Raw genomic sequence first — 20,463 nt, forward strand, 5'->3', positions numbered from 1 at the left:
TTCTGCATTGCTGCTGGCAGGGTGCTGCCTTCAGAGCTGGGCGGCTGAAGAGCGACAGCTGTTGGCCGGGTGCCCAGTCCTGAAGGCAGCGCAGAAGTAAGGATGGCAATACTGCAACTCCCCCTAAAATAACCTGGTGACCGCCCGCCCCAACTCCCTTTTGGGTCAGGACCCCAGTTTTGGAAACCCTGGTCTCCCCTGTGAAATCTGTATAGTATAGGGTAAAAGCACACAAAAGACCAGATTTCATGGTCTATGACGCGTTTTTCATGGCTGTGAATTTGGTAGGGCCCTACTTATGGGACTATTCACAGTGTATAATCTTAAGCACATGCACAAGACTTTGCAGGATAGGGGCCCTGGCTCCAATTTCTAGTGTAGACTGGTACTTCAGTGTGTGTTGTATGCAGGCAAAAGCCTTGGTTAGTCAGTTGATAAATCATGTTTTTTAAAGTGTCTGATTTAATTTTGCCAAGGAAAAATAGGAGCAATGTAATTAAAGGTGGGAAATTCTAAAACAAAAACAAAAACGTTAAGGTTGCTAAGTGACAATAAGGTTCCTGTGTTCTGTTCCCCAATCTTGAATACCTACAACCTGTTTGTATTTGCTCGGCATAAGAGTGAGACATGAGAGAAGTTGGGTGTGCAGGCAGGGGCTTAAGAAAAAATCCTCTGCTGCCGAGGCTGCTGATGTTCTAATACTATCCACCCTGACTCAGCTGTCTTACAATCATACAATCATAGAATATCAGGGGTGGAAGAGACCTCAGGAGGTATCTAGTCCAACCCCCTGCTCAAAGCAGGGCCAACACCAACTAAAGCATCCCAGTCAAGGCTTTGTCAAGCCGGGTCTTAAAAACCCCTCTAAGGATGGAGATTCCACCACCTCCCTAGGGAACCCATTCCAGTGCTTCACCACCCTCCTAATGAAATAGTGTTTCCTAATATCCAACCTAGACCTCCCCCCTGCAACTTGAGACCATTGCTCCTTGTTCTGTCATCTGCCATCACTGAGAACAGCCTAGCTCCATCCGCTTTGGAACCCCACTTCAAGTAGTTGAAGGCTACTATCAAATCCCCCCTCATTCTTCTCTTCTGCAGTCTAAATAACCTCAGTTCCCTCAGCCTTTCCTCGTAAGTCATGTGCCCCAGCCCCCTAATCATTTGCATTGCCCTCCGCTGGACTCTCTCCAATTTGTCCACATCCCTTCTGTAATGGGGGGGACCAAAACTGGACACAATACTCCAGATGTGGCCTCACCAGTGCCGAATAGAGGGGAATAATCACTTCCCTCAATCTGCTGGCAATCCTACTAATACAGCCCAATTTACCGTTGGCCTTCTTGGCAACAAGGGCACACTGCTGACTCATATCCAGCTTCTTGTCCACTGTAATCCCCAGGTCCTTTTCTGCAGAAATGCTGCTTAGCCAGTCGGTCCCCAGTCTGTAGCAGTGTATGGGATTCTTCCTTCCTAAGCGCAGGACTCTGCACTTGTCCTTGTTGAACCTCATCAGATTTCTTTTGGGCCCAATCCTTCAACTTGTCTAGGTCACTCTGGACCCTATCCCTACCCTCCATTGTATCTACCTCTCCCCCCAGCTTACTGTCATCTGCGAACTTGCTGAGAGTGCAATTCATCCCATCATCCAGATCATTAGTAAAGATGTTGAACAAAACCGGCCTCAGGACCGACCCCTGGGGCACTCCGCTTGATACCGGCTGCCAACTAGACATCAAGTCGTTGAGCCTGACAATCTAGCCAGCTTTCTATCCACTTTCGTCTGGGACCTCCCCCAGTCGCCACGAATTTTCAAAGATAATGGCCAATGGCTCTGCAATCACATCAGCCAACTCCCTCAGCACCCTTGGATGCATTAGATCTGGACCCGTGGACTTGTGCATGTCCAACTTTTCTAAATAGTCTTTAGCCTGTTCTTTCACCACTGAGGGATGCTCACCTCCTCCCCAAACTGTGCTGCACAGTGCAGCAGTCTGGGAGTCTACAACTTCTCTGAGGGGAAATAATCTCTATAGGTGTGTCAATTAGCAAGTGAGTTCTGACAGCAGGGAGGGAGGTTCTCAGAGAGACCCTGCCTCAGGTCATCTATGGCAAGAGTTACCAACTTGTTACACACTGGGCAGTGTTCCAGGTGCAGTTTGTAATTGCCCTCAACTTTAATACAGAGATGCAGCCTCTGATCTCAGCATGCAATGGGGCCCTAAGAGGGGAGGAGGGGAGTTATCTGGGCCCTCTGGGGAAAGAATGGGGTTCTATGAGGGAGAATGGGGAGGAGGATGTGTAGGATGCCATGTAGCTTCACTTAGGACCCCTGGGCTATGGGTAGCAGAGATGAAGTCTTTGCCTATGCTACTCTGTAGCAGACACCCAAATTAACACCTGATCAGGGATCATTGGGTATCTTCCTCCCACTCTGAATGTCCACGTCAAAAGAACAGGGTGTGTATCACAAATTGCCCAGCTGCTGCTAGTGTAGGCCACCATGTGGGATTAGGGGAAAGAATGGGCCACCACAGAAAACTATGAGTTGGTCTCCCATAGCCTTAATACAGTCTTTTAGTTGTGCTCTTGGAGTCTAGTAGGTAGCCACTCCAATTCCTCTTCCCAAATGGTCCCTATAGCTTCCCCACCCACTCCTCTACTCGCACCCTATAGGGCCCCACTCTTCCAGCATGTGGCCCCTATAATTCCCACTCCTGCCCTGTTCTTCCCTATAGGGTGCATTCTTCCCCTCCCTCCTAATCACCCCCCATAGGGCCCCCACACCTCTCCTCCTCCTCTATGGGGGCCCCAGTGTCCCCCCATAGGGTCCCCATAGCTCCCTTCCTGCCCTATTCTGCCCTATAGGGCCCCCAATTCTTCTCCCCCCATAGGACCCTCATAACTTCTCTCCTCCCCTATTTGTCTCCATAGGGCCCCCATCACTCCCCTCCTCTGCCATAGGGCCCCTATAGCTCCCTCCTCCCCACAGGGCCCCATAGCGCCCCATCTCCCCTAGCTTCCCGCATAGCCCCCCGCCCCTAGAGGGCCTCACTCTCCCCCTCCCGCTGCTGCAGCTGCAGCCGCAGGCCACCGCCGCTAGGGGTCGCGCACGCGCCTTCCCCCGCCTCAGCAGGGGGTGGGTCCGGGCTGGGCGAGGAGGCCTGGCCTCCTGCGCTGCGATTGGCGGAGCCGCCCGCCAGTCAAAGTGCGGACAACTAGGCCCGCCCGGCGCCGCCTCCTCGGGAGCCGCCGGTGGACGGAGCCGCCTGGGCCGGGTGTGTGGCGAGCCGGGGCCCGGAGCAGCCGCCTGGGCCGGTTCCCCCCGTATCCCAGAGCTCGGCGCAGGGACCCCCAGCCCGTCCCGCTCGGAGCGGCGGCCCCATGGAGGGCGCGCGGCCTGGCGGGGCCCCCCCCGGGGCCGGGCCCGGCTCCTTCCCCGCGCTCTTCCCCCCGGGGCTGCACGGCATCTACGGCGAGTGCCGCCGCCTCTACCCCGAGCAGCCCAACCCGCTGCAGGTCACCGCCATCCTCAAGTACTGGTGAGAGCCGGGGGGCTCCCTGAGCGTGGGGGGGGGCATCCTGTGTGGGGGGTGCCTCTGGGTGAGTGGGGGGCTCGGCCATGCTAGGGGGCCCTGAGTGGGAGGGGGCGATCCTGCGTGGGGGGCCCTGTTTTGGGAGTTGGGATGGAGGGTGTCCTGAGTGGTGGCCGGGCTCCCTGAGAGGGGGTCCTGGTTGGGGGGGGGGGTCCTCGTTGGGAGGGTTGGGCTCCCTGAGGGGGGATCCTGGTTGGGGGGCTGGGTGAGTGGGGGGCTGGGCCAGGCTAGGGGGCCTTGAATGGGGGGCTCCCTCAGTGGGAAAGGGAAATGTTTGCCTGGGCCTCCAGGCTCCCCGCGCGGGGAGAGTTGGTTGGGTCTGTGAGAGAGGATGGGGGGGGGGGGGGGGTCGTGAGGTGGTGCATTGTTCTCAGGGGAGTTAATTTTGCAATCTACTCTTGCTCTTCATTTTAATCTGCCCTCACTTGGCACCAGAGAGAGCCAGGCCTAGGCACACTGTCCCCTCTCTGTGGACAGCTGGGGGTCCACAGACCCCAGTTTGGAAATCGGTAGTGGGTCTTCCGGGTCGGTGCAGGATTAGGATTTTTCCCTACAGAACTTTTTCTGGTGCTTTGAAAAAGTTTAGTTAAGGCTCTCCGCATTCTGGCATTTTTCCCTTTAATTTCATCAGGTCTGCCTCTGGCTAGGTAGAAATAGAAAAGTGGTTCTTTCTGTACCCATCTCTGACAGAACCAGGCAGTGACTGGTATCCTTGCAAAGATCCACTGCTCTTGTGAGAATCGACCAGTGCTTTTTGGAGAAGAGAGTCTGATTCTTGTAGGTTCATTGGCTGCTAATCCAAATCTGGGATGTAGATCTAAAATTGTTGAATATCTGAGGAAGCTTGGAATAAAAATGTGTTTTTTTGTTGTTGTTTTTTTTTCCCCTCTCTTCGTGTGAGTGCAGGCTAACATTTTCCAAGTTCGGTACCTAACGTAAGTGGGCAGATCAGGTCACTACAGTTACAGCAATATAGATTTAGATGCCTTCCTTTAAGCGTTCAAGTGCGACAAGAATTTCCAGTCACTTCTGTTTAGGAGTCAGCATTTCTCTTGTCATCAGTTTATGCCAATGTCAACTGGAATGGCACAAGATTTGTGTGAGACGAAGGTAGATTTGGATCTGTGATGATGATGAAGCCCTCTTTGGTTTTTAGGAATAAATAAATCCCAAGGTGCTGATTGATTGAGATCTGTGTGCACTAACCTCCTAGATCCTGGGAAAGGAGCTAGTGGCAGGGATGATACTGTTGCTTTTCTGTGCTCAAATCTGAGGCGGGCTCTAATGTTTATCACCATTGTTACCACCCGTGCAGTTTAAATGGTGGTCAGTGGTGCAATGTATACACCACAGCTGCCTCCCAGAGGAGATTTTAGCACAAGGGCTAGTGCAGACATAGTGTAATGAAGGGGAGATGACCTATTTATGGGAGTCTTTAAACATTTGTGAAAACTTTGCTGAATTCACTGCTGTTGTTCACTCGTGCCTATGTTGTTGTCTTCTGCCCTCATCCCTCTGGGCCGTAAGCTAGATCAGTGATAGTCAGATTGAGGCTCGTGAGCTGCAAGTGGCTCTTTACATCACACAGTGTTTTAATATCATGTGCACATTAATTATTAACCAGCCTAAGTTATTAATAAATCAGGATGCTTTTACTATGTTATTAACCACCTGTAGTTTATAAAATATTATTTGGTCAGTTTTGCTGTGAGAATAATTTTAATTTAATATATAAAAATAAAATTTAATAGTAAATGGAACAATGAATTCACAGCACTGTGGTTCTTTTTGGTAATGTTGATCTGTAACTTAGCTCCTGAACCATTGAGGTCTGAGTCTCACTGGTTTAGATTAAAAGAAGAAATAGCTCAGTGCCTCAGGAATAATATTGCAAACCTAATCAGTTTTTAATTATACATAATCAGTCTCTTTTTAAATAAAAAAAATCACAACTTTTTTTTTAAGAGTATTGCAGTGTTTATGGGTTTTCTGGCTTGCAAAGCAAGGCAAGTATCTATGTAAACATGCAGCAAAACCAAGTGACATGCATACCTCTGGGGGGGGGGGAACTTATGGATGAAAAATACTTCATGCAACAGGTGTGTCCTTTTAACATGTTTCATTTAATTATTTTTGGAAAATAATTCAGATAGCTATCAGAGTTTTTGGAAGCACTCCTGTACCTATGTGAGTGGACATTTCTTCTTTGTAATCTTCAGATGATTGCTCTTAAGAGAAGTGGTTAAATATTTCTGAAGGAACATTCCTTTAGCACATAAAATTGCAAGCAATAGAGCAGCATTGTTAGTTGTATTCCTTGCTTTAGTAGAAAAGTGTTCAAAGTTTGTAGAATTGAGGGTGACTGTTTCAGCTTCACTCTTTTTCACCAGTCTGTTTCCTGACATTTTATAGTTTCAAGGCATTTTTCTAGTAGTGCTATATTAGTTCCTTTTCTAATGAATGTATCATGTTACCTCCTTTCACTAATCATCCCTTAGGAGGCTCTAGCTCCCTGGTTCTCAACTTGCAGCACAGAGCTGCGGCCTATGTGACATCCTCAGGGCCATACAGGTAGTATTGGATGCAGCCCACATAACATGTTGGGGCCTATAGTGGTAAATAGGTTGAGAACCACTGCTCTAGCTGAATACTTCGTCAGGTCTTTCTCCATGACAGAAGCTCAGGAAGTTTAACATTGGTCAACAGGGAATTCTTCATGCAAGTACAGTTTCTCCCTGAGGCTAACCTTATTGCTCACATCCCCTATCCAACTGAATGTGGTGTAACACGTTTGTTTCCTGTGCTAACGCTGTAACTTTATGCAATTCTAATTTTCCAAAAAAGTTCTAAACACTTCCATTTATCATAACTTTGTGTCGGAACCTTTATACAGAGAAATGAAGATTACAGTACAATTGCAAAGTGTGCATTATAGCAAACTCCTGCCGAGGACATTATTTGAAGAGGTATTTGGAAGGCTGAAAGTAATGACGATTCAGATATTTATGCAAGATCTGGATTGTTCTGGTGAATTATTTGTATAGTATGAAGAGTGTACTTACAGACAAGCCTCTGCCCTGATGAAATTACAATCTAGGGCCCTGATACGCCTCTGAGCAACACATTACAGGATTGGGGCCTGACCAGACAACATACAAAGGGTTGGGGGCTAGGGTATAATAAAGAGGTATGATTGTATGCGGCCATTTTAGTTCCTTGTCTTTTTTTTGTTTGGATCTTTTTACATTTGTTTTGGATAACAGAGAATTTTTGTTTTGACCAGAAAGCAGGTCAGCAGGGCCGGCTTTATGACCCGCAGGGCCCGATTCCAATACCCAGCGGCACTTCGCGGCGGGGGGGTCCGCTCCAGGTCTTCCGCAGCACCGAAGGACCCCCCCGCCGCCAAAATGCCACCAAAGACCCCCGAAGCGGACCCACCACCGCCGAAGACCCCCAGAGCGGGGCCCTCTTAGGCGCAGGCGCGGGGCCCGATTCCATGGAATCGGGTGAATCGGCTTAAAGCCGGCCCTGCAGGTCAGACAGGAAACAGTTAAACAGCTACTTCCTCCGTTCCATAAACGTGGCTGATATCTTGTCTCTTCTTGTCTTCATCTGTCCTTTCTGTTTTATGATAGTACAAATACCAAGGAAAACCGTTCGGCACGTCTTCTTATATTGACGGGGGAGTTACCTTTTCTCTCTGCACAGCCAGATGTGACTACAAATTGCTAATGAGGCCACTAACCTTGTTAGTGTCAACCAAATTTCGTTCTTGTCTTACAGCAGTAAAATATTCTGCAAATTCCATTTTTATATAAAATGGATTATTCCATTAAGTAGTCTGCTAGTTCCTATATTCTGACTGTAAGTAGTGTTCCACTATGCAACCAATTCTAATATTTAACTTGATGCTGTGGGATATGTTTTTAAGTCATTCTAAATTGACGTTCTTAGTGTACCAAGAAGGCATTAATAACATAACTTTGCAGAGAGAATGACTCTTGTCTCCAGTATTCATATTTTGTTTGCTTTCAAACATAGGCAATATTCTCTTAAAACTCAATCTTTTCTAATTCTACTTTAAGAAATAGAATGACTTAGTAAAAGTGGGAGTATACATTTCTGAATTGAGATACAGGTTTGCAGTGTGAGTATTGCTATCACCATTTTTCTATTCTTTTTCAATCATCTTTGGGTGTTTTGTGGAAACTTTTAGTAATGGTCCTCCAGACAGTTTCATGCTTTAACTTTAAAAACACTCAACATATGAGACACATGCACCCTGTCTTCCTATGCTTAAAACTCTAGATTTAACTTGGCCTTATTCTTTACTTTCTCTAGACGGAATTCAGATATGCTAATTTCATTTTTGTCACTTGCAGTGATTTGAAGCAGGCCTTTGTCTAAAAGGCCCATACCAGCATCTGTGCAGACTTCATATTCATTTAGCATAAGACAGTCTTTCAAGACTCCCATGAAAATAAAAAGCACAGCTGAAAGCGTCATAACAAGACAGTTGTGATAATACATGGAAAAATTCACCTTTGTCTGCATAGCTTTCTTTAATAATAAATAAAAAAAAACACGGGACTAATGATACTGAGATTATTCCCTTTATCTCAGCATGTAAAACAGTTAAAATTCTTTCTCCAATATTATACTGGAACTTCCTTTTGTTTTGTTTTTTTTACAGGTTGGGGGGACCAGATCCTCTGGACTACGTTAGCATGTACAGGAACTTGGGAAACCCAGCATTGAATGTTCCTGAGCACTGGCATTATGTCAGCTTTGGGTTAAGTGACTTGTATGGAGACAACAGAGTTCACGAGTGAGTGCCTTATGGATTCTATTGCTGCATGTTGTGCTTTGTCTATGTTGTGGATGAGGTGGCATAAGGGACAGTAAAACAGCATCTTGTTTGTGGGTCAAACATACATATTTTTTGCACTGTAGAGTAAGACCAAAGGGAGCTGCAACTCATGGGTGCAGGAATCTACCATGCAGTTCTCCTTGCAAGACCAGGGCCTACTTTAGAATGTGATTGGTGAACTTATTTGTTTAATTATTTTAACTTCTGATAAAATTCTTATTTTTTCTTCTGCTTGATACTTTATTGATATTTAAACTGTTCCACTGTGGTCCTCTTAAACCCTCACCAATCACCTGTTAAGAACCTCCTTCTTAAAATGCTGTTGGAGCACCTTTCCTTGAGCTGGGAAGGCAATGTTAATATCTGTGTGTGAGCATAGGAGGCATTTGTAGATGCTGGGACCCCATCCCACTCAATATAAAGGTGCCAAGATACAGAAATAGAAGCATAAGAAAATAATCATTTGGTCTCTGTTCTCACTCCCCTAATGTTGGGCTGCTCACACATGGAGATGGTTCCTCTCTTCCTGCTACTTTCTTCCTTCTCCCTCCTCTTTTTTAGCTTCTGATATGGTGGATAGGCTTCTGTCAGGTATGTTGCATCAGGCTAAGAAAAGTCAGGCTAGTTCTCATTCTGGTCTTTCCCTACTGGTCTTGACCATTAATTATAGGTAGAGCAAGCAACAGTAGCTGATAAACATGTGGGCTGTGGTTGCTAAGTCTTCTCAGAGTAGTGTATCTAGTCTTCTAACTAGCCCCAGGGGTGGAGAAACCTTCCTGTTGTTACCTGGCTTTTATGGAGCAGGGACAGTTGATCTAGTGAATCTTTGAATTGTAGTGTTTTGCAGTTGAAGGGCAAATACCTTTGATTGTTGGTATAGTTGTGGGGGGTCTAAACTAGCTCATCTAAACTTACCTCCTCTTTCTTGCCTGGGTTAAGCTTCAGCCAGATGTTTTTCCACTCAGGTGCTTTGTCTCGCAAAAGCAGGCACACAGCCAGCTCCTTTAACTTCCCCCCCCATCCACAAGGCAGCAGGCAAAGTGAGGCGGTATCCACAGCCAGACACTTTAAGGTCTTGCTGAGGAATGCAAAGTTGCTTGTCAGCTAAGCTAGTATCTTTCACAAGCTGAATTTAGACAAAACATCTGCATCTCTGAGAGCTGGCAGGAAACCTTGACTAGCCTGGTACTGACCCAATTGACCCTACTCTACTAGCTACTCCATAACAATGTAGGCCAAGAAGAAAGCAAGGGCAAATCGGGAGAAAGGGAGGGTGAGATAGAGACTCATTTCTCTCAGGGGCAGAAGAGACCCTATCCTAGACACACAAACCTTAACATGTTATATACAGAGAGGTGTCTTGCTGCTGCTTGTTGTCTTGTCAGAGCCCAGGTCTGACCTTCAGAGGTCAGTGTGATGCTTATCAGTTTGCTCAAACTCCTGCCTGAAAGGAATGCTAGTGAGTAGGGTATGGAGTTGGCGTCCCTCCTAAAGATATCTAATGTATTGGATAAATGCATTTATCCATCAAAAAGTACATTACGTAAAGACACTACTCTCTTCAGCCTTAAACCTGACTTTAACACATACCCTATCTTCACCTAAACCAAGTTGATGTACCTGAAACATCAAATGTCATTCTTAGGACAAGCTATCTACTGTGGGCTAAACTTTCCAGAAGCAACCTAGTAAATAGTGTTCCGAATCTGAAGTAGAAGTTTCCAAAAGTGAAACCTTCTAACTTTTTATCTGGTCAAATGACTTGGCCTAGAAATTCCAAATTGGCTGATCTCAGTGGAGAGATGTATTTTGCTGATTGCAGTTCAGGGGGATTATTGAGAGATTCAGCTCTTGTGGCTCAAATGAAGGGTGATAGAGAACCATGTTTGGTGAGGTCTGTGGTGTGCAGTGGGGGAGCAGTCTTTCTCTCCTTATGGAGCGTGCACACTCCACTAAGGCTTCCGAGCAATTTCCTGCCCCCCCCCCACTCCTCTCAAATTGATTTGAGAGCTAGCTTTTCTTTTTTGGTGAAAAATCCTTAATATTATGTGCCCTTTGGGGACCAACCCCCTCAATCTCTAACTTCAGATTTTTAAGGTTCAATTTAAACCCAACCTTCCAAACACTACAAAGCGAGGAAATGCACAGTCAAGGACCCTCAAGCAACCCTACCTGGCAAGTCACTTCACCTTTGTACCTTAGTTTACCTGTCTGTAAAATGGGGATAATGATACTTGTTGTCCTCTGTAAAGCCCTTCAAAATCCATAGGTGAAAGACTTAATGATCCTAATATTAGCAATTCAGCGTCTATCACTAAGAACAGCCAGAAACTGACAATCTTCTCCCCAAAGAACATGGGGTAATCACCAACTCCAAAAATCAACAGTTTACTAGTCTCCCTTACACTTAATCAGACACTACAATACCATTTAAACCAAACTCCACCTTTGTGTTAATTCCCATGGATGCACAGAGGCCATGACTGGTACACCTCTCCAAACATACATTTTGTTAGAAATACAGTAACTGTATCAAAGATACAAATCTCCTAAACACAGAATTTTAAATTGAGATTGACATGGTAAGAGCACAGTGGAGTTAAGTGCAAAAGACCACATATGTAGCCAGATTTTAAAAAGAGATCAGCACCAAGTAGCTTTCAGTGGCTGCTGCTGGGTGTTGAAACACTCTTTTAGTGTCTCGACAAACATATAAACCTGGTGTGCTGTAGTTCACTCTGTGTGCAATCTGAACAAATATAGTGGCTTCCCTGCCTTAAAGAGCCTCTCATTCTTTGGGAGTGAACTTATTAAAGTCCTTATGAAAATATCTTCAACAGAATTCTGTTCAGAGTCCTTCAAGAGGGTAAAATGGTCACATGGAAGAGGTGGTCAGTGGTATAAAGTAGAACTAAAGTTTGGATGACTTTCACTGTTGCTACACAACCGTAGACTTTTTTTAAGGTGGAGCCTGCGGTAGTACACTATAGATCAAATCCAAAGCCCACTGAAATCAAATGGAATTTTTCCATAGGCTGCAGAGAGTACTGGACCTGACCAGATCACAGCAGTCTGTAAGGTTTTTAAGAAGTGTGCATTTTCATAACTTCTCCCTGCTTAACCTGTTATAAAATACACTGTCTTCTTCCTAAACAAAATCTGCCCCAATCCAAAAGCTGTGCAAGCCTTTAAATCTCTCTGCTTGTGACCTAGTGTAGCGCACTCAGACTTTTTTTGGTAATACGTCTGTTATTCTGTACAATTTAGACCAATTATAATGCAATATAGCTGAAAGGTTTTTTAGGAGTGAACCCAGCCTGAATTGGGGGGCCCCCTGTATGTGTATTAATAATGAAATAGCAAGCAGATGTTGCAAATGAAGTGAACATGTTGACTTTAATTTATATTTTTTAATAAGAACCTGAAAAGTCTGAAGCGTAGCTCTCCCTGTGACTCCTTGCTGACAGATTTATTTTCAGTTAAAATAGCACTATTTCCTGCACTGTTTAAATACTGGTTATGCTCTGCTTAGAAAACAGGTCTGTTTTTAGGAGCCACAAAATAACATGGAAGAAATTTAAGAATTTCAAGTGGGAGAACATTTTTTTCATTTAAAAAGCAATCAGTGTTTCATAGTATAATGGCAACCATGACACCAGCTGTGGTGGCTTGATTGCCCTCACCATCCGAAATCATTACATCATGACAGTGTTCTGGAGCCAGAGATCTTTGATTGGGACTTCACACACACCTATATTTATGGAAATAGGGATTTCTAAATAGCTGTGTGGCACTACCTGAGTGGCAGCAGAGATCCCCCTTCCTAAGCTTTTGAAAAGGTTTCTCCCCTTTCTTTAACTTCTCAGCCTTTAAAATTCAGACTGGTTTGTAGCGTGTTTCAGGGGAGGACACCACTGCTGTAGAAAGCAGCGAATCCATCGAGTGTTGGAGAGTCCAATCCTTTTGGATGTGTAACTTTGTGAAGTCTATATATGGCACAGTGAACTGTATTTATGAATGCATAAGATTCAACCTGTCAAAGGTATCTGAAACCCTCTTAAAGTTAGCCTGGTAGGATTAGCCTTGTATTGGTAAATGCTGGTAAATGTTTTTTCATTGGTTTGTGTGTGTATGGTGCAGTGGACATTTCCTCATCAATAATAATTGAAATTTACAAAGGCAAAGTAAGAAAAATGCTGCTGGAGGACTTATGAGATTTTGGTTTAAGGATATTTTGTATATTGATATAATGCTGAAACTTGTGTTTTAACAGTTATAAAGCTTTAACTTTTTGAATCTCAGTATCTGCTGTCACCTAAATTGCCTCACTGTAACCTAAATTGCCTCACTGTCACCCGTTGTCTGATTCCCTCCATAATTTCCTGCAGCTGTGAAAATGTAAAATAAAAATTAAATGCATAAATAGACCTTGGTATTATCTGTTTATTTATTATTTAAATCGCATTCTAAGTCTACTGCAAGGTCACACAAATCTACATCCTGCTCAAAGAGGAATGACCTCTATTCCAATAATTCATCTTTCCACATGGATTATTTTTGTTTTTTTAATAGTAGCATCTAAAGACCTAGCTGAGTTTAGGGCCCTGTATAGACACAGTAAGAGAGAGGTCCTGCCCCCAAAGAGTTCATAATCGAAATGGACAAAACAAAGGGTGGAAAAAAGAGAAGATGATCACCATTTCCCAAAGGGGGAGGTGACTTGCCCAAGGTCACACGGAGTCTGTTGCGGAGCCATATCTCCCATTTCCCAGGCCTGCAGTTCAGCACAAGATTCCCCTTACCCTCTTTTCAAGTGCTTGTTAAACTACTGGGGATATGTTGCTATCCCCTCCAGAGACCTGCGTTCTGTAAAAACCCTGAAGGGGTTGAATAACTTCAGTGGTATGAAATCTGCAAAGAAATAGTATCGAGTCACAGCAGAAAACAAAACTTATATCAGGACTGGGTGGGTGTGTGGGTTTTTTTTTTTTTTTTTAATTTAACGTTTGCTGTCTCCAGAGGAGAAAACTCCAATACTGCTCTCATATTCAGGTGTTTTTAATACAAGTTCCTAAACTATGAAGTTTGTGTCCTGATCTACACACAGATGGGGGACTGTTCTGGCAGCTTGGCAGAAGCCTAATTGCTGCAGAAAATTTGCATAGACCGGAGATGAAGGCAGCTGCAATCAGCTCTAATACAGATGCACAGCACCACCTGCTGAGACCACAGGTACCAGTTTGCAATGCTCCTTTTGATTTGAGCTGTTCTCCACTCTTATCAAGAAGGAGCATTGCATGCTGGGACAACATGTTGTCTCTGTGCATGGCACCTCCCTACTTAAAGGTAACGGTATGTGCAAGCTTCTAAGAACTCCATGGCATGCACTAGGTGCTCATACAGACCAGGTGAATTGATAGGGTAGTTACACTCTCCTGTCAGAGAGAACTGCCTTCCCCTTGTGAGTTTGCCTGAATGTACATTATGATAGTGCTGACAGGTGTCTCTTTAGTGGGCCTCTTAGTTCTGGAACCCCTCATATAACTCCTCTGACCTCAATTTGGCAGCCCAGAGTCTGAAATTTAGGCCCTAAAGAGTCCCCAAGTGCTTTACAAACTACATAAAGCACCACTGAAATATAACAAACGATGAGGTGAGACTGTGCAGTGGTGTAGTCTTAAACTGCAGTGTCAGACCACCAGCCTGGCACTCCACCCTCACCCCCATACTTCAGGGGGTGGGGCATAGTGGTGTAGTGGAACCAGAATACTGTTCCATTGTGTTCTGGCTAAACGGTGCCATTCAGAATCTGACAGCTAGGACACCTAAAGGTAGTGAGATAGGCTTAACCCATGAAAAGTGGTGTTGGGAAAATGTCCATTTAGAGCAGATGAGACACTAGAATTTTTTTGTTTGACATTTGAAAGATCTGCCCACAAACTTCATGAAATTCATTGTACAGTATTTGCCTTGAAATCATGAAAAATGAAGTTAGTCTGGTTTGGATTCAAGCCTGTGATTCCAGGAAAATGTATATAAACAGTGAATTTCTAGCTTCCATGGCTGTGAAGATGTGCAAATGTGTGAACTGAGCTTAACCAATGCAGACACATCTGCCTCAGTTTGCCTTAAAACAATAGTCCAGAGAGGCAACCTTCCTTCTGCCTTCAACTCATTTCACTAGGGTGTTAGCTCTCAAGTCAAATGACACTTTAGCATTAACTCTTTGGTAACCATTTTAGTGGATTGAATAGGGACGGTGATTTGAGTGAAGAGCCAGGTGTTGCTAGGGGAGGAAATAAAGGTTGTCAGACAGAGGAGTGACTTGGGGAAGGGGGGGGGGGGGCGAGAGAGGAGGATTGGGAGGGGGGAGCAGGGGGAGAGAGAGAATAGAAATGTTGCTGGTTCTAAAGTTGGGCACACTTCCCTTGCCGAATGCAACAATAAAGTGTGACAGATATGGCAATTACCAGCAATATCTTTGGGACCTTAATTAAGTATCTTTAGAGTCCATTGTATTAAGTGAATGGTTTATGTATTTTTGTGGGCTGGTCTTGTATGTAAGCTTTTGAGGGGGAAGATATGACACATGTGAGACCTCAAGGTTCCAAGGACTATATTGAACAATGTGCCAGCTAAGAATGGACTTTGAGTGTTTAGTGGTTTTCCTAGAGAATATCTACGGGCAGGTGAAGGCAAATGTGCCATCTCTGGTTATGTAAAACCCCAGCCTTTTGAAGCCATCCCCTGAGGCATGGACCATTGTCTGCTGATCACCTGCTGCATGAGGCCAAGATCAAAGGCCCAAGACTGAATTATTCTCAGTTGTTCCGGTTCTGAATCAGAGACCGTTATGAACTTGAAACCAGGGGGAAAACCCAGTGGCGGGTTTTATAGATGTCAAGGTCCGAAGGGACCATCATGATCCTCTAGTCTGACCTGCACATTGTAGGCCACAGAACCTCACCCACCCGCTCCTGTGATAGATCCCCGTAACCTCTGGCTGAGTTACTGATGTCCTCTAATCATGATTTAAAGACTTCAAGTTAGAGAATCCATCATTTACAATAGTGTAAACTAGGGCTGTCGATTAATCACAGTTAACTCACGTGATTAACTCAAATTAATTGCAATTAATTTGAGTTAATCATGATTAATGGCAGTTTTAATTGCACTGTTAAACAATAGAATACCAATTGAAATGTATTAAATATTTTTGGATGTTTTTCTACATTTTTCAAATATATTTATTTCAGTTACAACACAGAATACAAAGTGTACAGTACTCACTTTATATTTATGATTACAAATATTTGCACTGTAAAAATGATAAAAATAAATAGTATTTTTCAGTTCACCTCATACAAGTACTGTAGTGCAATTTTTATCATAAAAGTGCAACTTACAAATGTAGATTTTTTTTTTGTTACATAACTGCACTCAAAAACAAAGCAATGCAAAACTTTAGAGCCTAGAAGTCCACTCAGTCTTTTTGTTCAGCCAGTTGCGAAGAGAAACAAGTTTGTTTACATTTATGAGAGAGATTGCTGTCTGCCTCTTATTTACAATGTCACCTGAAAGTGAGAACAGGCGTTCGCATGGCACTTTTGTAGCCGGCATTTTGCATGCCAGATATGCTAAACGTTCATATGCCTCTTCATGCTTTGGCCACATTCCATAGGACATGCAAGCTGACGATGCTCGTTTTAAAAAAAAAAAAAAAAAAAAAAAAAAAAAAAAGCATTAATTAAATTTGACTGAACTCCTTGGGGGAGAATTGTATGTTTCCTGCAGTTTTACCTGCATTCTGCCATATATTTCATGTTATAGCAGTCTCAGATGATGACCCAGCACATGTTGTTGATTTTAAGAACACTTTCACTGCAGATTAGAAATTTCACATTAATTATCCTGTTTATAACTTCTGGAGAGAAAGCAAAGCACAGATACTGGCTGGTCTTTTAGGCAGTCTGGCTTGCTGGGGATATCACAGTGTAGGTGGGGAGCTGTGCAGTAGGTCTCTACCCAAGGGAGGTGATGGCTGAGGAGCTGGGAGCCTAGAATGGATGCCCTGGAGGGACTATGGTGGGGAATATAAGTGCAGTTGCCCAGAACTGTAACGTATAAAGTACTGGCCAAATAAATTGTAGTTACTAAACGAAGTCCATGCCATATTCTATCCTTGGTCTTTGTGCAAACGTGCTGTTGACATCAGTGGGAAATCTGTTGGGGATTTAAGGTGGCATGGAGTCCTGAACTTATGTTCCACCTCACCCATTAATTGGAGAGTGCAGAATTTAAGGTTTTCGTTATGGGATTTGACACTCCTGATCTATGGCTTCATAATGTGCTCACTGCTGGAATTTCTGAGCACTCATTAAAAGAATAGCACCTTTCGTATCCATTGTGGAACCAAATTCTCTGATCCTTCCCATTGATAGCAGGGATAGAATAGTAATAATAATAATTAAAAAAAATATAGGCCGGTTGGTGGCCTCCATTATTATAGCAAGGCCTTGGAGAAAGATGAGTCATTCATTCTGCTTAAGTTGTCAAGATTCCATTTTACCCTGTGATGATCACAGCCAGGCCAAGGTAGACCACTCTGCAGTAGTCAGCCTTGAGATGACTAGAGCATGATGCGTCATGACTGGGTCCGTATCTGAGGAAGCTGCAGTTGTTTGGCTGCCAAAAAATGGAAGATGTTTCTGACCAGTATGTTGAGATATGCGTGTTAAAGAGAAGCAGTAAGTCCAGTAAAATTCTGGAGGCTCAGTATTGCTCTGACAGATTTCTGCCCGTTCTCAAATGCTTCCCACTTTCTACCACCATCGCTTTGTCTTGTCATGAATTGAGCTTTAGCCAGTACATCCAATAATGTATTTCTTCTGGGTATCCTCACCTGAGACAGCATCTGCTACAGAGTAGGGGGAAATGTAGAGATGAGTATTAAGGTCAACTGAGGGGGAGGAGCTTGAGTCAATTGTCCTACATCCAAGTTAATGGGACTGAAGGCAAGGAGTCTGAGTTTATGGAGGAGGGCATTTTACTCTGGAACTCCCCCTTCCTCCCCTGCCTATCTATCGGATATTGACCTTCAAGGTAATGCTCTTCTTTTCATTCAGGCTTTTGCCTGAGGGTTGGGGCAAGGGAGGGCGGAATCTATATACCTAATGAATTGTCGTTTTTATTCTTTGTACGTTTGCTTAGTTAAGCAAATCTGATACATCTGAAAAAATCATTTAAACCAAGCATCACACCTACCATCGCGCACACTCCGTAAATAACTTTTTCAGATACCTCACTGAGGTAATGCGCTAGGGCTGTTTTAAGACTTCTGATTCTGTGTTGGAGGTAGACCTTCCTTGAAGCTATGGTCACCATGTGGAAACATCCCCCTTCCCCCCCCAAGCGTATTTGGTTTCAAAACCTCATTTGTTTGAGGTAGCTAGGTCCATTAATAATGCAGACGTCTTGGGCCACCTACAGAGAAATCTGTCTTGTGCTGTTGTAAGTGTGCGTGCAGAGGCTGGAACCAAAGCACATTCTTATTGTGTTGGATTTGGAAATTAGACTTTTTTTGAAGTGTGGAGGGAAATTATAACATTTACAGCCCAGTCATTGAATTTATAAGGTGGTCTGTTTTCAATCAAATTAATGTAACTAGGTTTATAGCTGTGCATTGCTGGAGGCAAAGCCAGCTTCCCAATCAGCAGCATGTGCATTCTGGTAGGATAAGCATCTTCTCTACAATGCAAAAACATTTTCCTGACACACAATGAAGGGGGCTGAAGAAAGACCGCACGTTGCTACATCGGTTTTTTCTCTCCTTAAAATTCGACTTGAATGTTTGTCAGCAGATCCTCTGCCTGTGTGTGTTCATCCAAAATGCTTTCCCTCTGAGAGAGGCAGGGTTTCCTTCAGCACCTCTCTGATGGGTCACTGGTGCAGAGAGGCAGAGCTGTCCCATCTCATTCAACATGCTCCATCTGTCAGCCCAGGGGAAGAGATTGGGAATCCAACTTCTTCAAATGATCGCTTGGAGCTTTAGGACCCAGGTCCATGTCAACTAGAAAAAGTCTAGTGGATTTGGTGCATGTTAGAGAAAAGAATACTTAGGGGATGGCTCGATTTCCATGAAAAGATGTGAAGGGAAATTTTTTGGCGGGGAGGAGTGGAGATGGAGGGAGAACTCGGTATACAAATAGCACTAATAGGTGGAACACACTGAGTAATCTCTAAGGATGAGACCCAGTCATACCCATGACTTGTAAAGCTGGATACTCTTGGATGTTGATGGAGGAACAAGAATAGCAATAACTGAATAAGAAGGTTTATAGGCGCTTAAAAGGTAGAGTGGACCTAACAAGATGCTCAGCTTCCATTGCTGGACAGTGGCTCATATTAAACTCTCCAGTTGTGTGGATGGGCTTGATTTGACACACACACACACACACACGCACACACGTATATCAGACAGGAAGGAAAGTCTCCTTACTTATAGAGGAGGAAGTAAGACATTTTCATTAAAGTGCAAAGGAAAAATCAACTGCCTTAACCTCAAATCTCTTCTAAATGCCTCTGTCTGCTTTGTGGCAATAACTTGCATAAACTTCTGAGGTTATTGCTGTTGCTTAGTTTTTCTTTGTAGTTCACATTTTAAAAACAGAGGTCTTGTGAAAATGTCCACCATTGCTCATAAGGAAAGGGCATTTGTTGTAGGTGGGAATAGTTTTCTCTTCTAGCTCCCCAAAGTATGACTTCATTCTTGTCAACGGTTTCACTATTCAAATGCTTTCTTTGTAATCCCAACCTAAAGAAGTCTGGGATGGCTTGGTGGCTTGAAAATTTGCTGCTCCCAACAGTATACTTGCTGGACATTACCATAAGAATTACAGAACCCCCGTCATAGAATCATAGAATATCAGGGTTGGAAGGGACCTCAGGAGGTCATCTAGTCCAACCCCCTGCTCAAAGCAGGACCAATTCCCAACTAAATCATCCCAGCCAGGGCTTTGTCAAGCCTGACCTTAAAAACCTCTAAGGAAGGAGATTCCACCGCCTCCCTAGGTAACCCATTCCAGTGCTTCACCACCCTCCTAGTGAAAAAGTTTTTCCTAACATCCAACCTAAACCTCCCCAACTGCAACATGAGACCATTACTCCTTGTTCTGTCATCTGGTACCACTGAGAACAGTCTAGATCCATCCTCTTTGGAACCCCCTTTCAGGTAGTTGAAAGCAGCTATCAAATCCCCCCTCATTCTTCTCTTCTGTAGACTAAACAATCCCAGTTCCCTCAGCCTCTCCTCATAACTCATGTGCTCCAGCCCCCTAATCATTTTTGTTGCCCTCCGCTGGACTCTTTCCAATTTTTCCACATCCTTCTTGTAGTGTGGGGCCCAAAACTGGACACAGTACTCCAGATGAGGCCTCACCAATGTCGAATAGAAGGTAACGATCATGTCCCTCGATCTGCTGGCAATGCCCCTACTTATACAGCCCAAAATGCCGTTAGCCTTCTTGGCAACAAGGGCGCACTATTGACTCGTATCCAGCTTCTCGTCTACTGTAACCCCTAGGTCCTTTTCTGCAGAACTGCTTCCTAGCCATTCGGTCCCTAGTCTGTAACAGTGCATGGGATTCTTCCATCCTAAGTGCAGGACTCTGCACTTGTCCTTGTTGAACCTCATCAGGTTTCTTTTGGCCCAATCCTCTAATTTGTCTAGGTCCCTCTGTATACTATCCCTACCCTCCAGTGTATCTACCACTCCTCCCAGTTTAGTGTCATCTGCAAACTTGCTGAGAGTGCAGTCCACGCCATCCTCCAGATCATTAATGAAGATTATTGAACAAAACCGGCCCCAGGACCGACCCCTGGGGCACTCCACTTGAAACCGGCTGCCAACTAGACATGGAGCCGTTGATCACTACCCGTTGAGCCCAACGATCTAGCCAGCTTTCATCCACCTTATAGTCCATTCATCTAGCTCATACT

At 44.4% G+C, this 20,463-nt stretch overlaps 1 protein-coding gene across 1 annotated transcript in view; it reads left to right on the forward strand.

Moving 5' to 3' along the window:
* The first annotated feature begins 3,384 nt into the window (after positions 1 to 3,384).
* The window catches only part of SUFU (SUFU negative regulator of hedgehog signaling), a 110,407-nt gene continuing 93,328 nt past the window's right edge, over positions 3,385 to 20,463 (forward strand). The window contains exons 1-2 of the mRNA XM_065408109.1: positions 3,385 to 3,542; positions 8,290 to 8,424. Of these exons, the coding sequence (XP_065264181.1) occupies positions 3,385 to 3,542; positions 8,290 to 8,424 (293 nt within the window). The remainder of the gene's footprint in view (positions 3,543 to 8,289; positions 8,425 to 20,463) is intronic.

This window comes from Emys orbicularis, chromosome 7 (genome assembly GCF_028017835.1).
Source record: "Emys orbicularis isolate rEmyOrb1 chromosome 7, rEmyOrb1.hap1, whole genome shotgun sequence".
Taxonomy (NCBI): Eukaryota; Metazoa; Chordata; order Testudines; family Emydidae; genus Emys; species Emys orbicularis.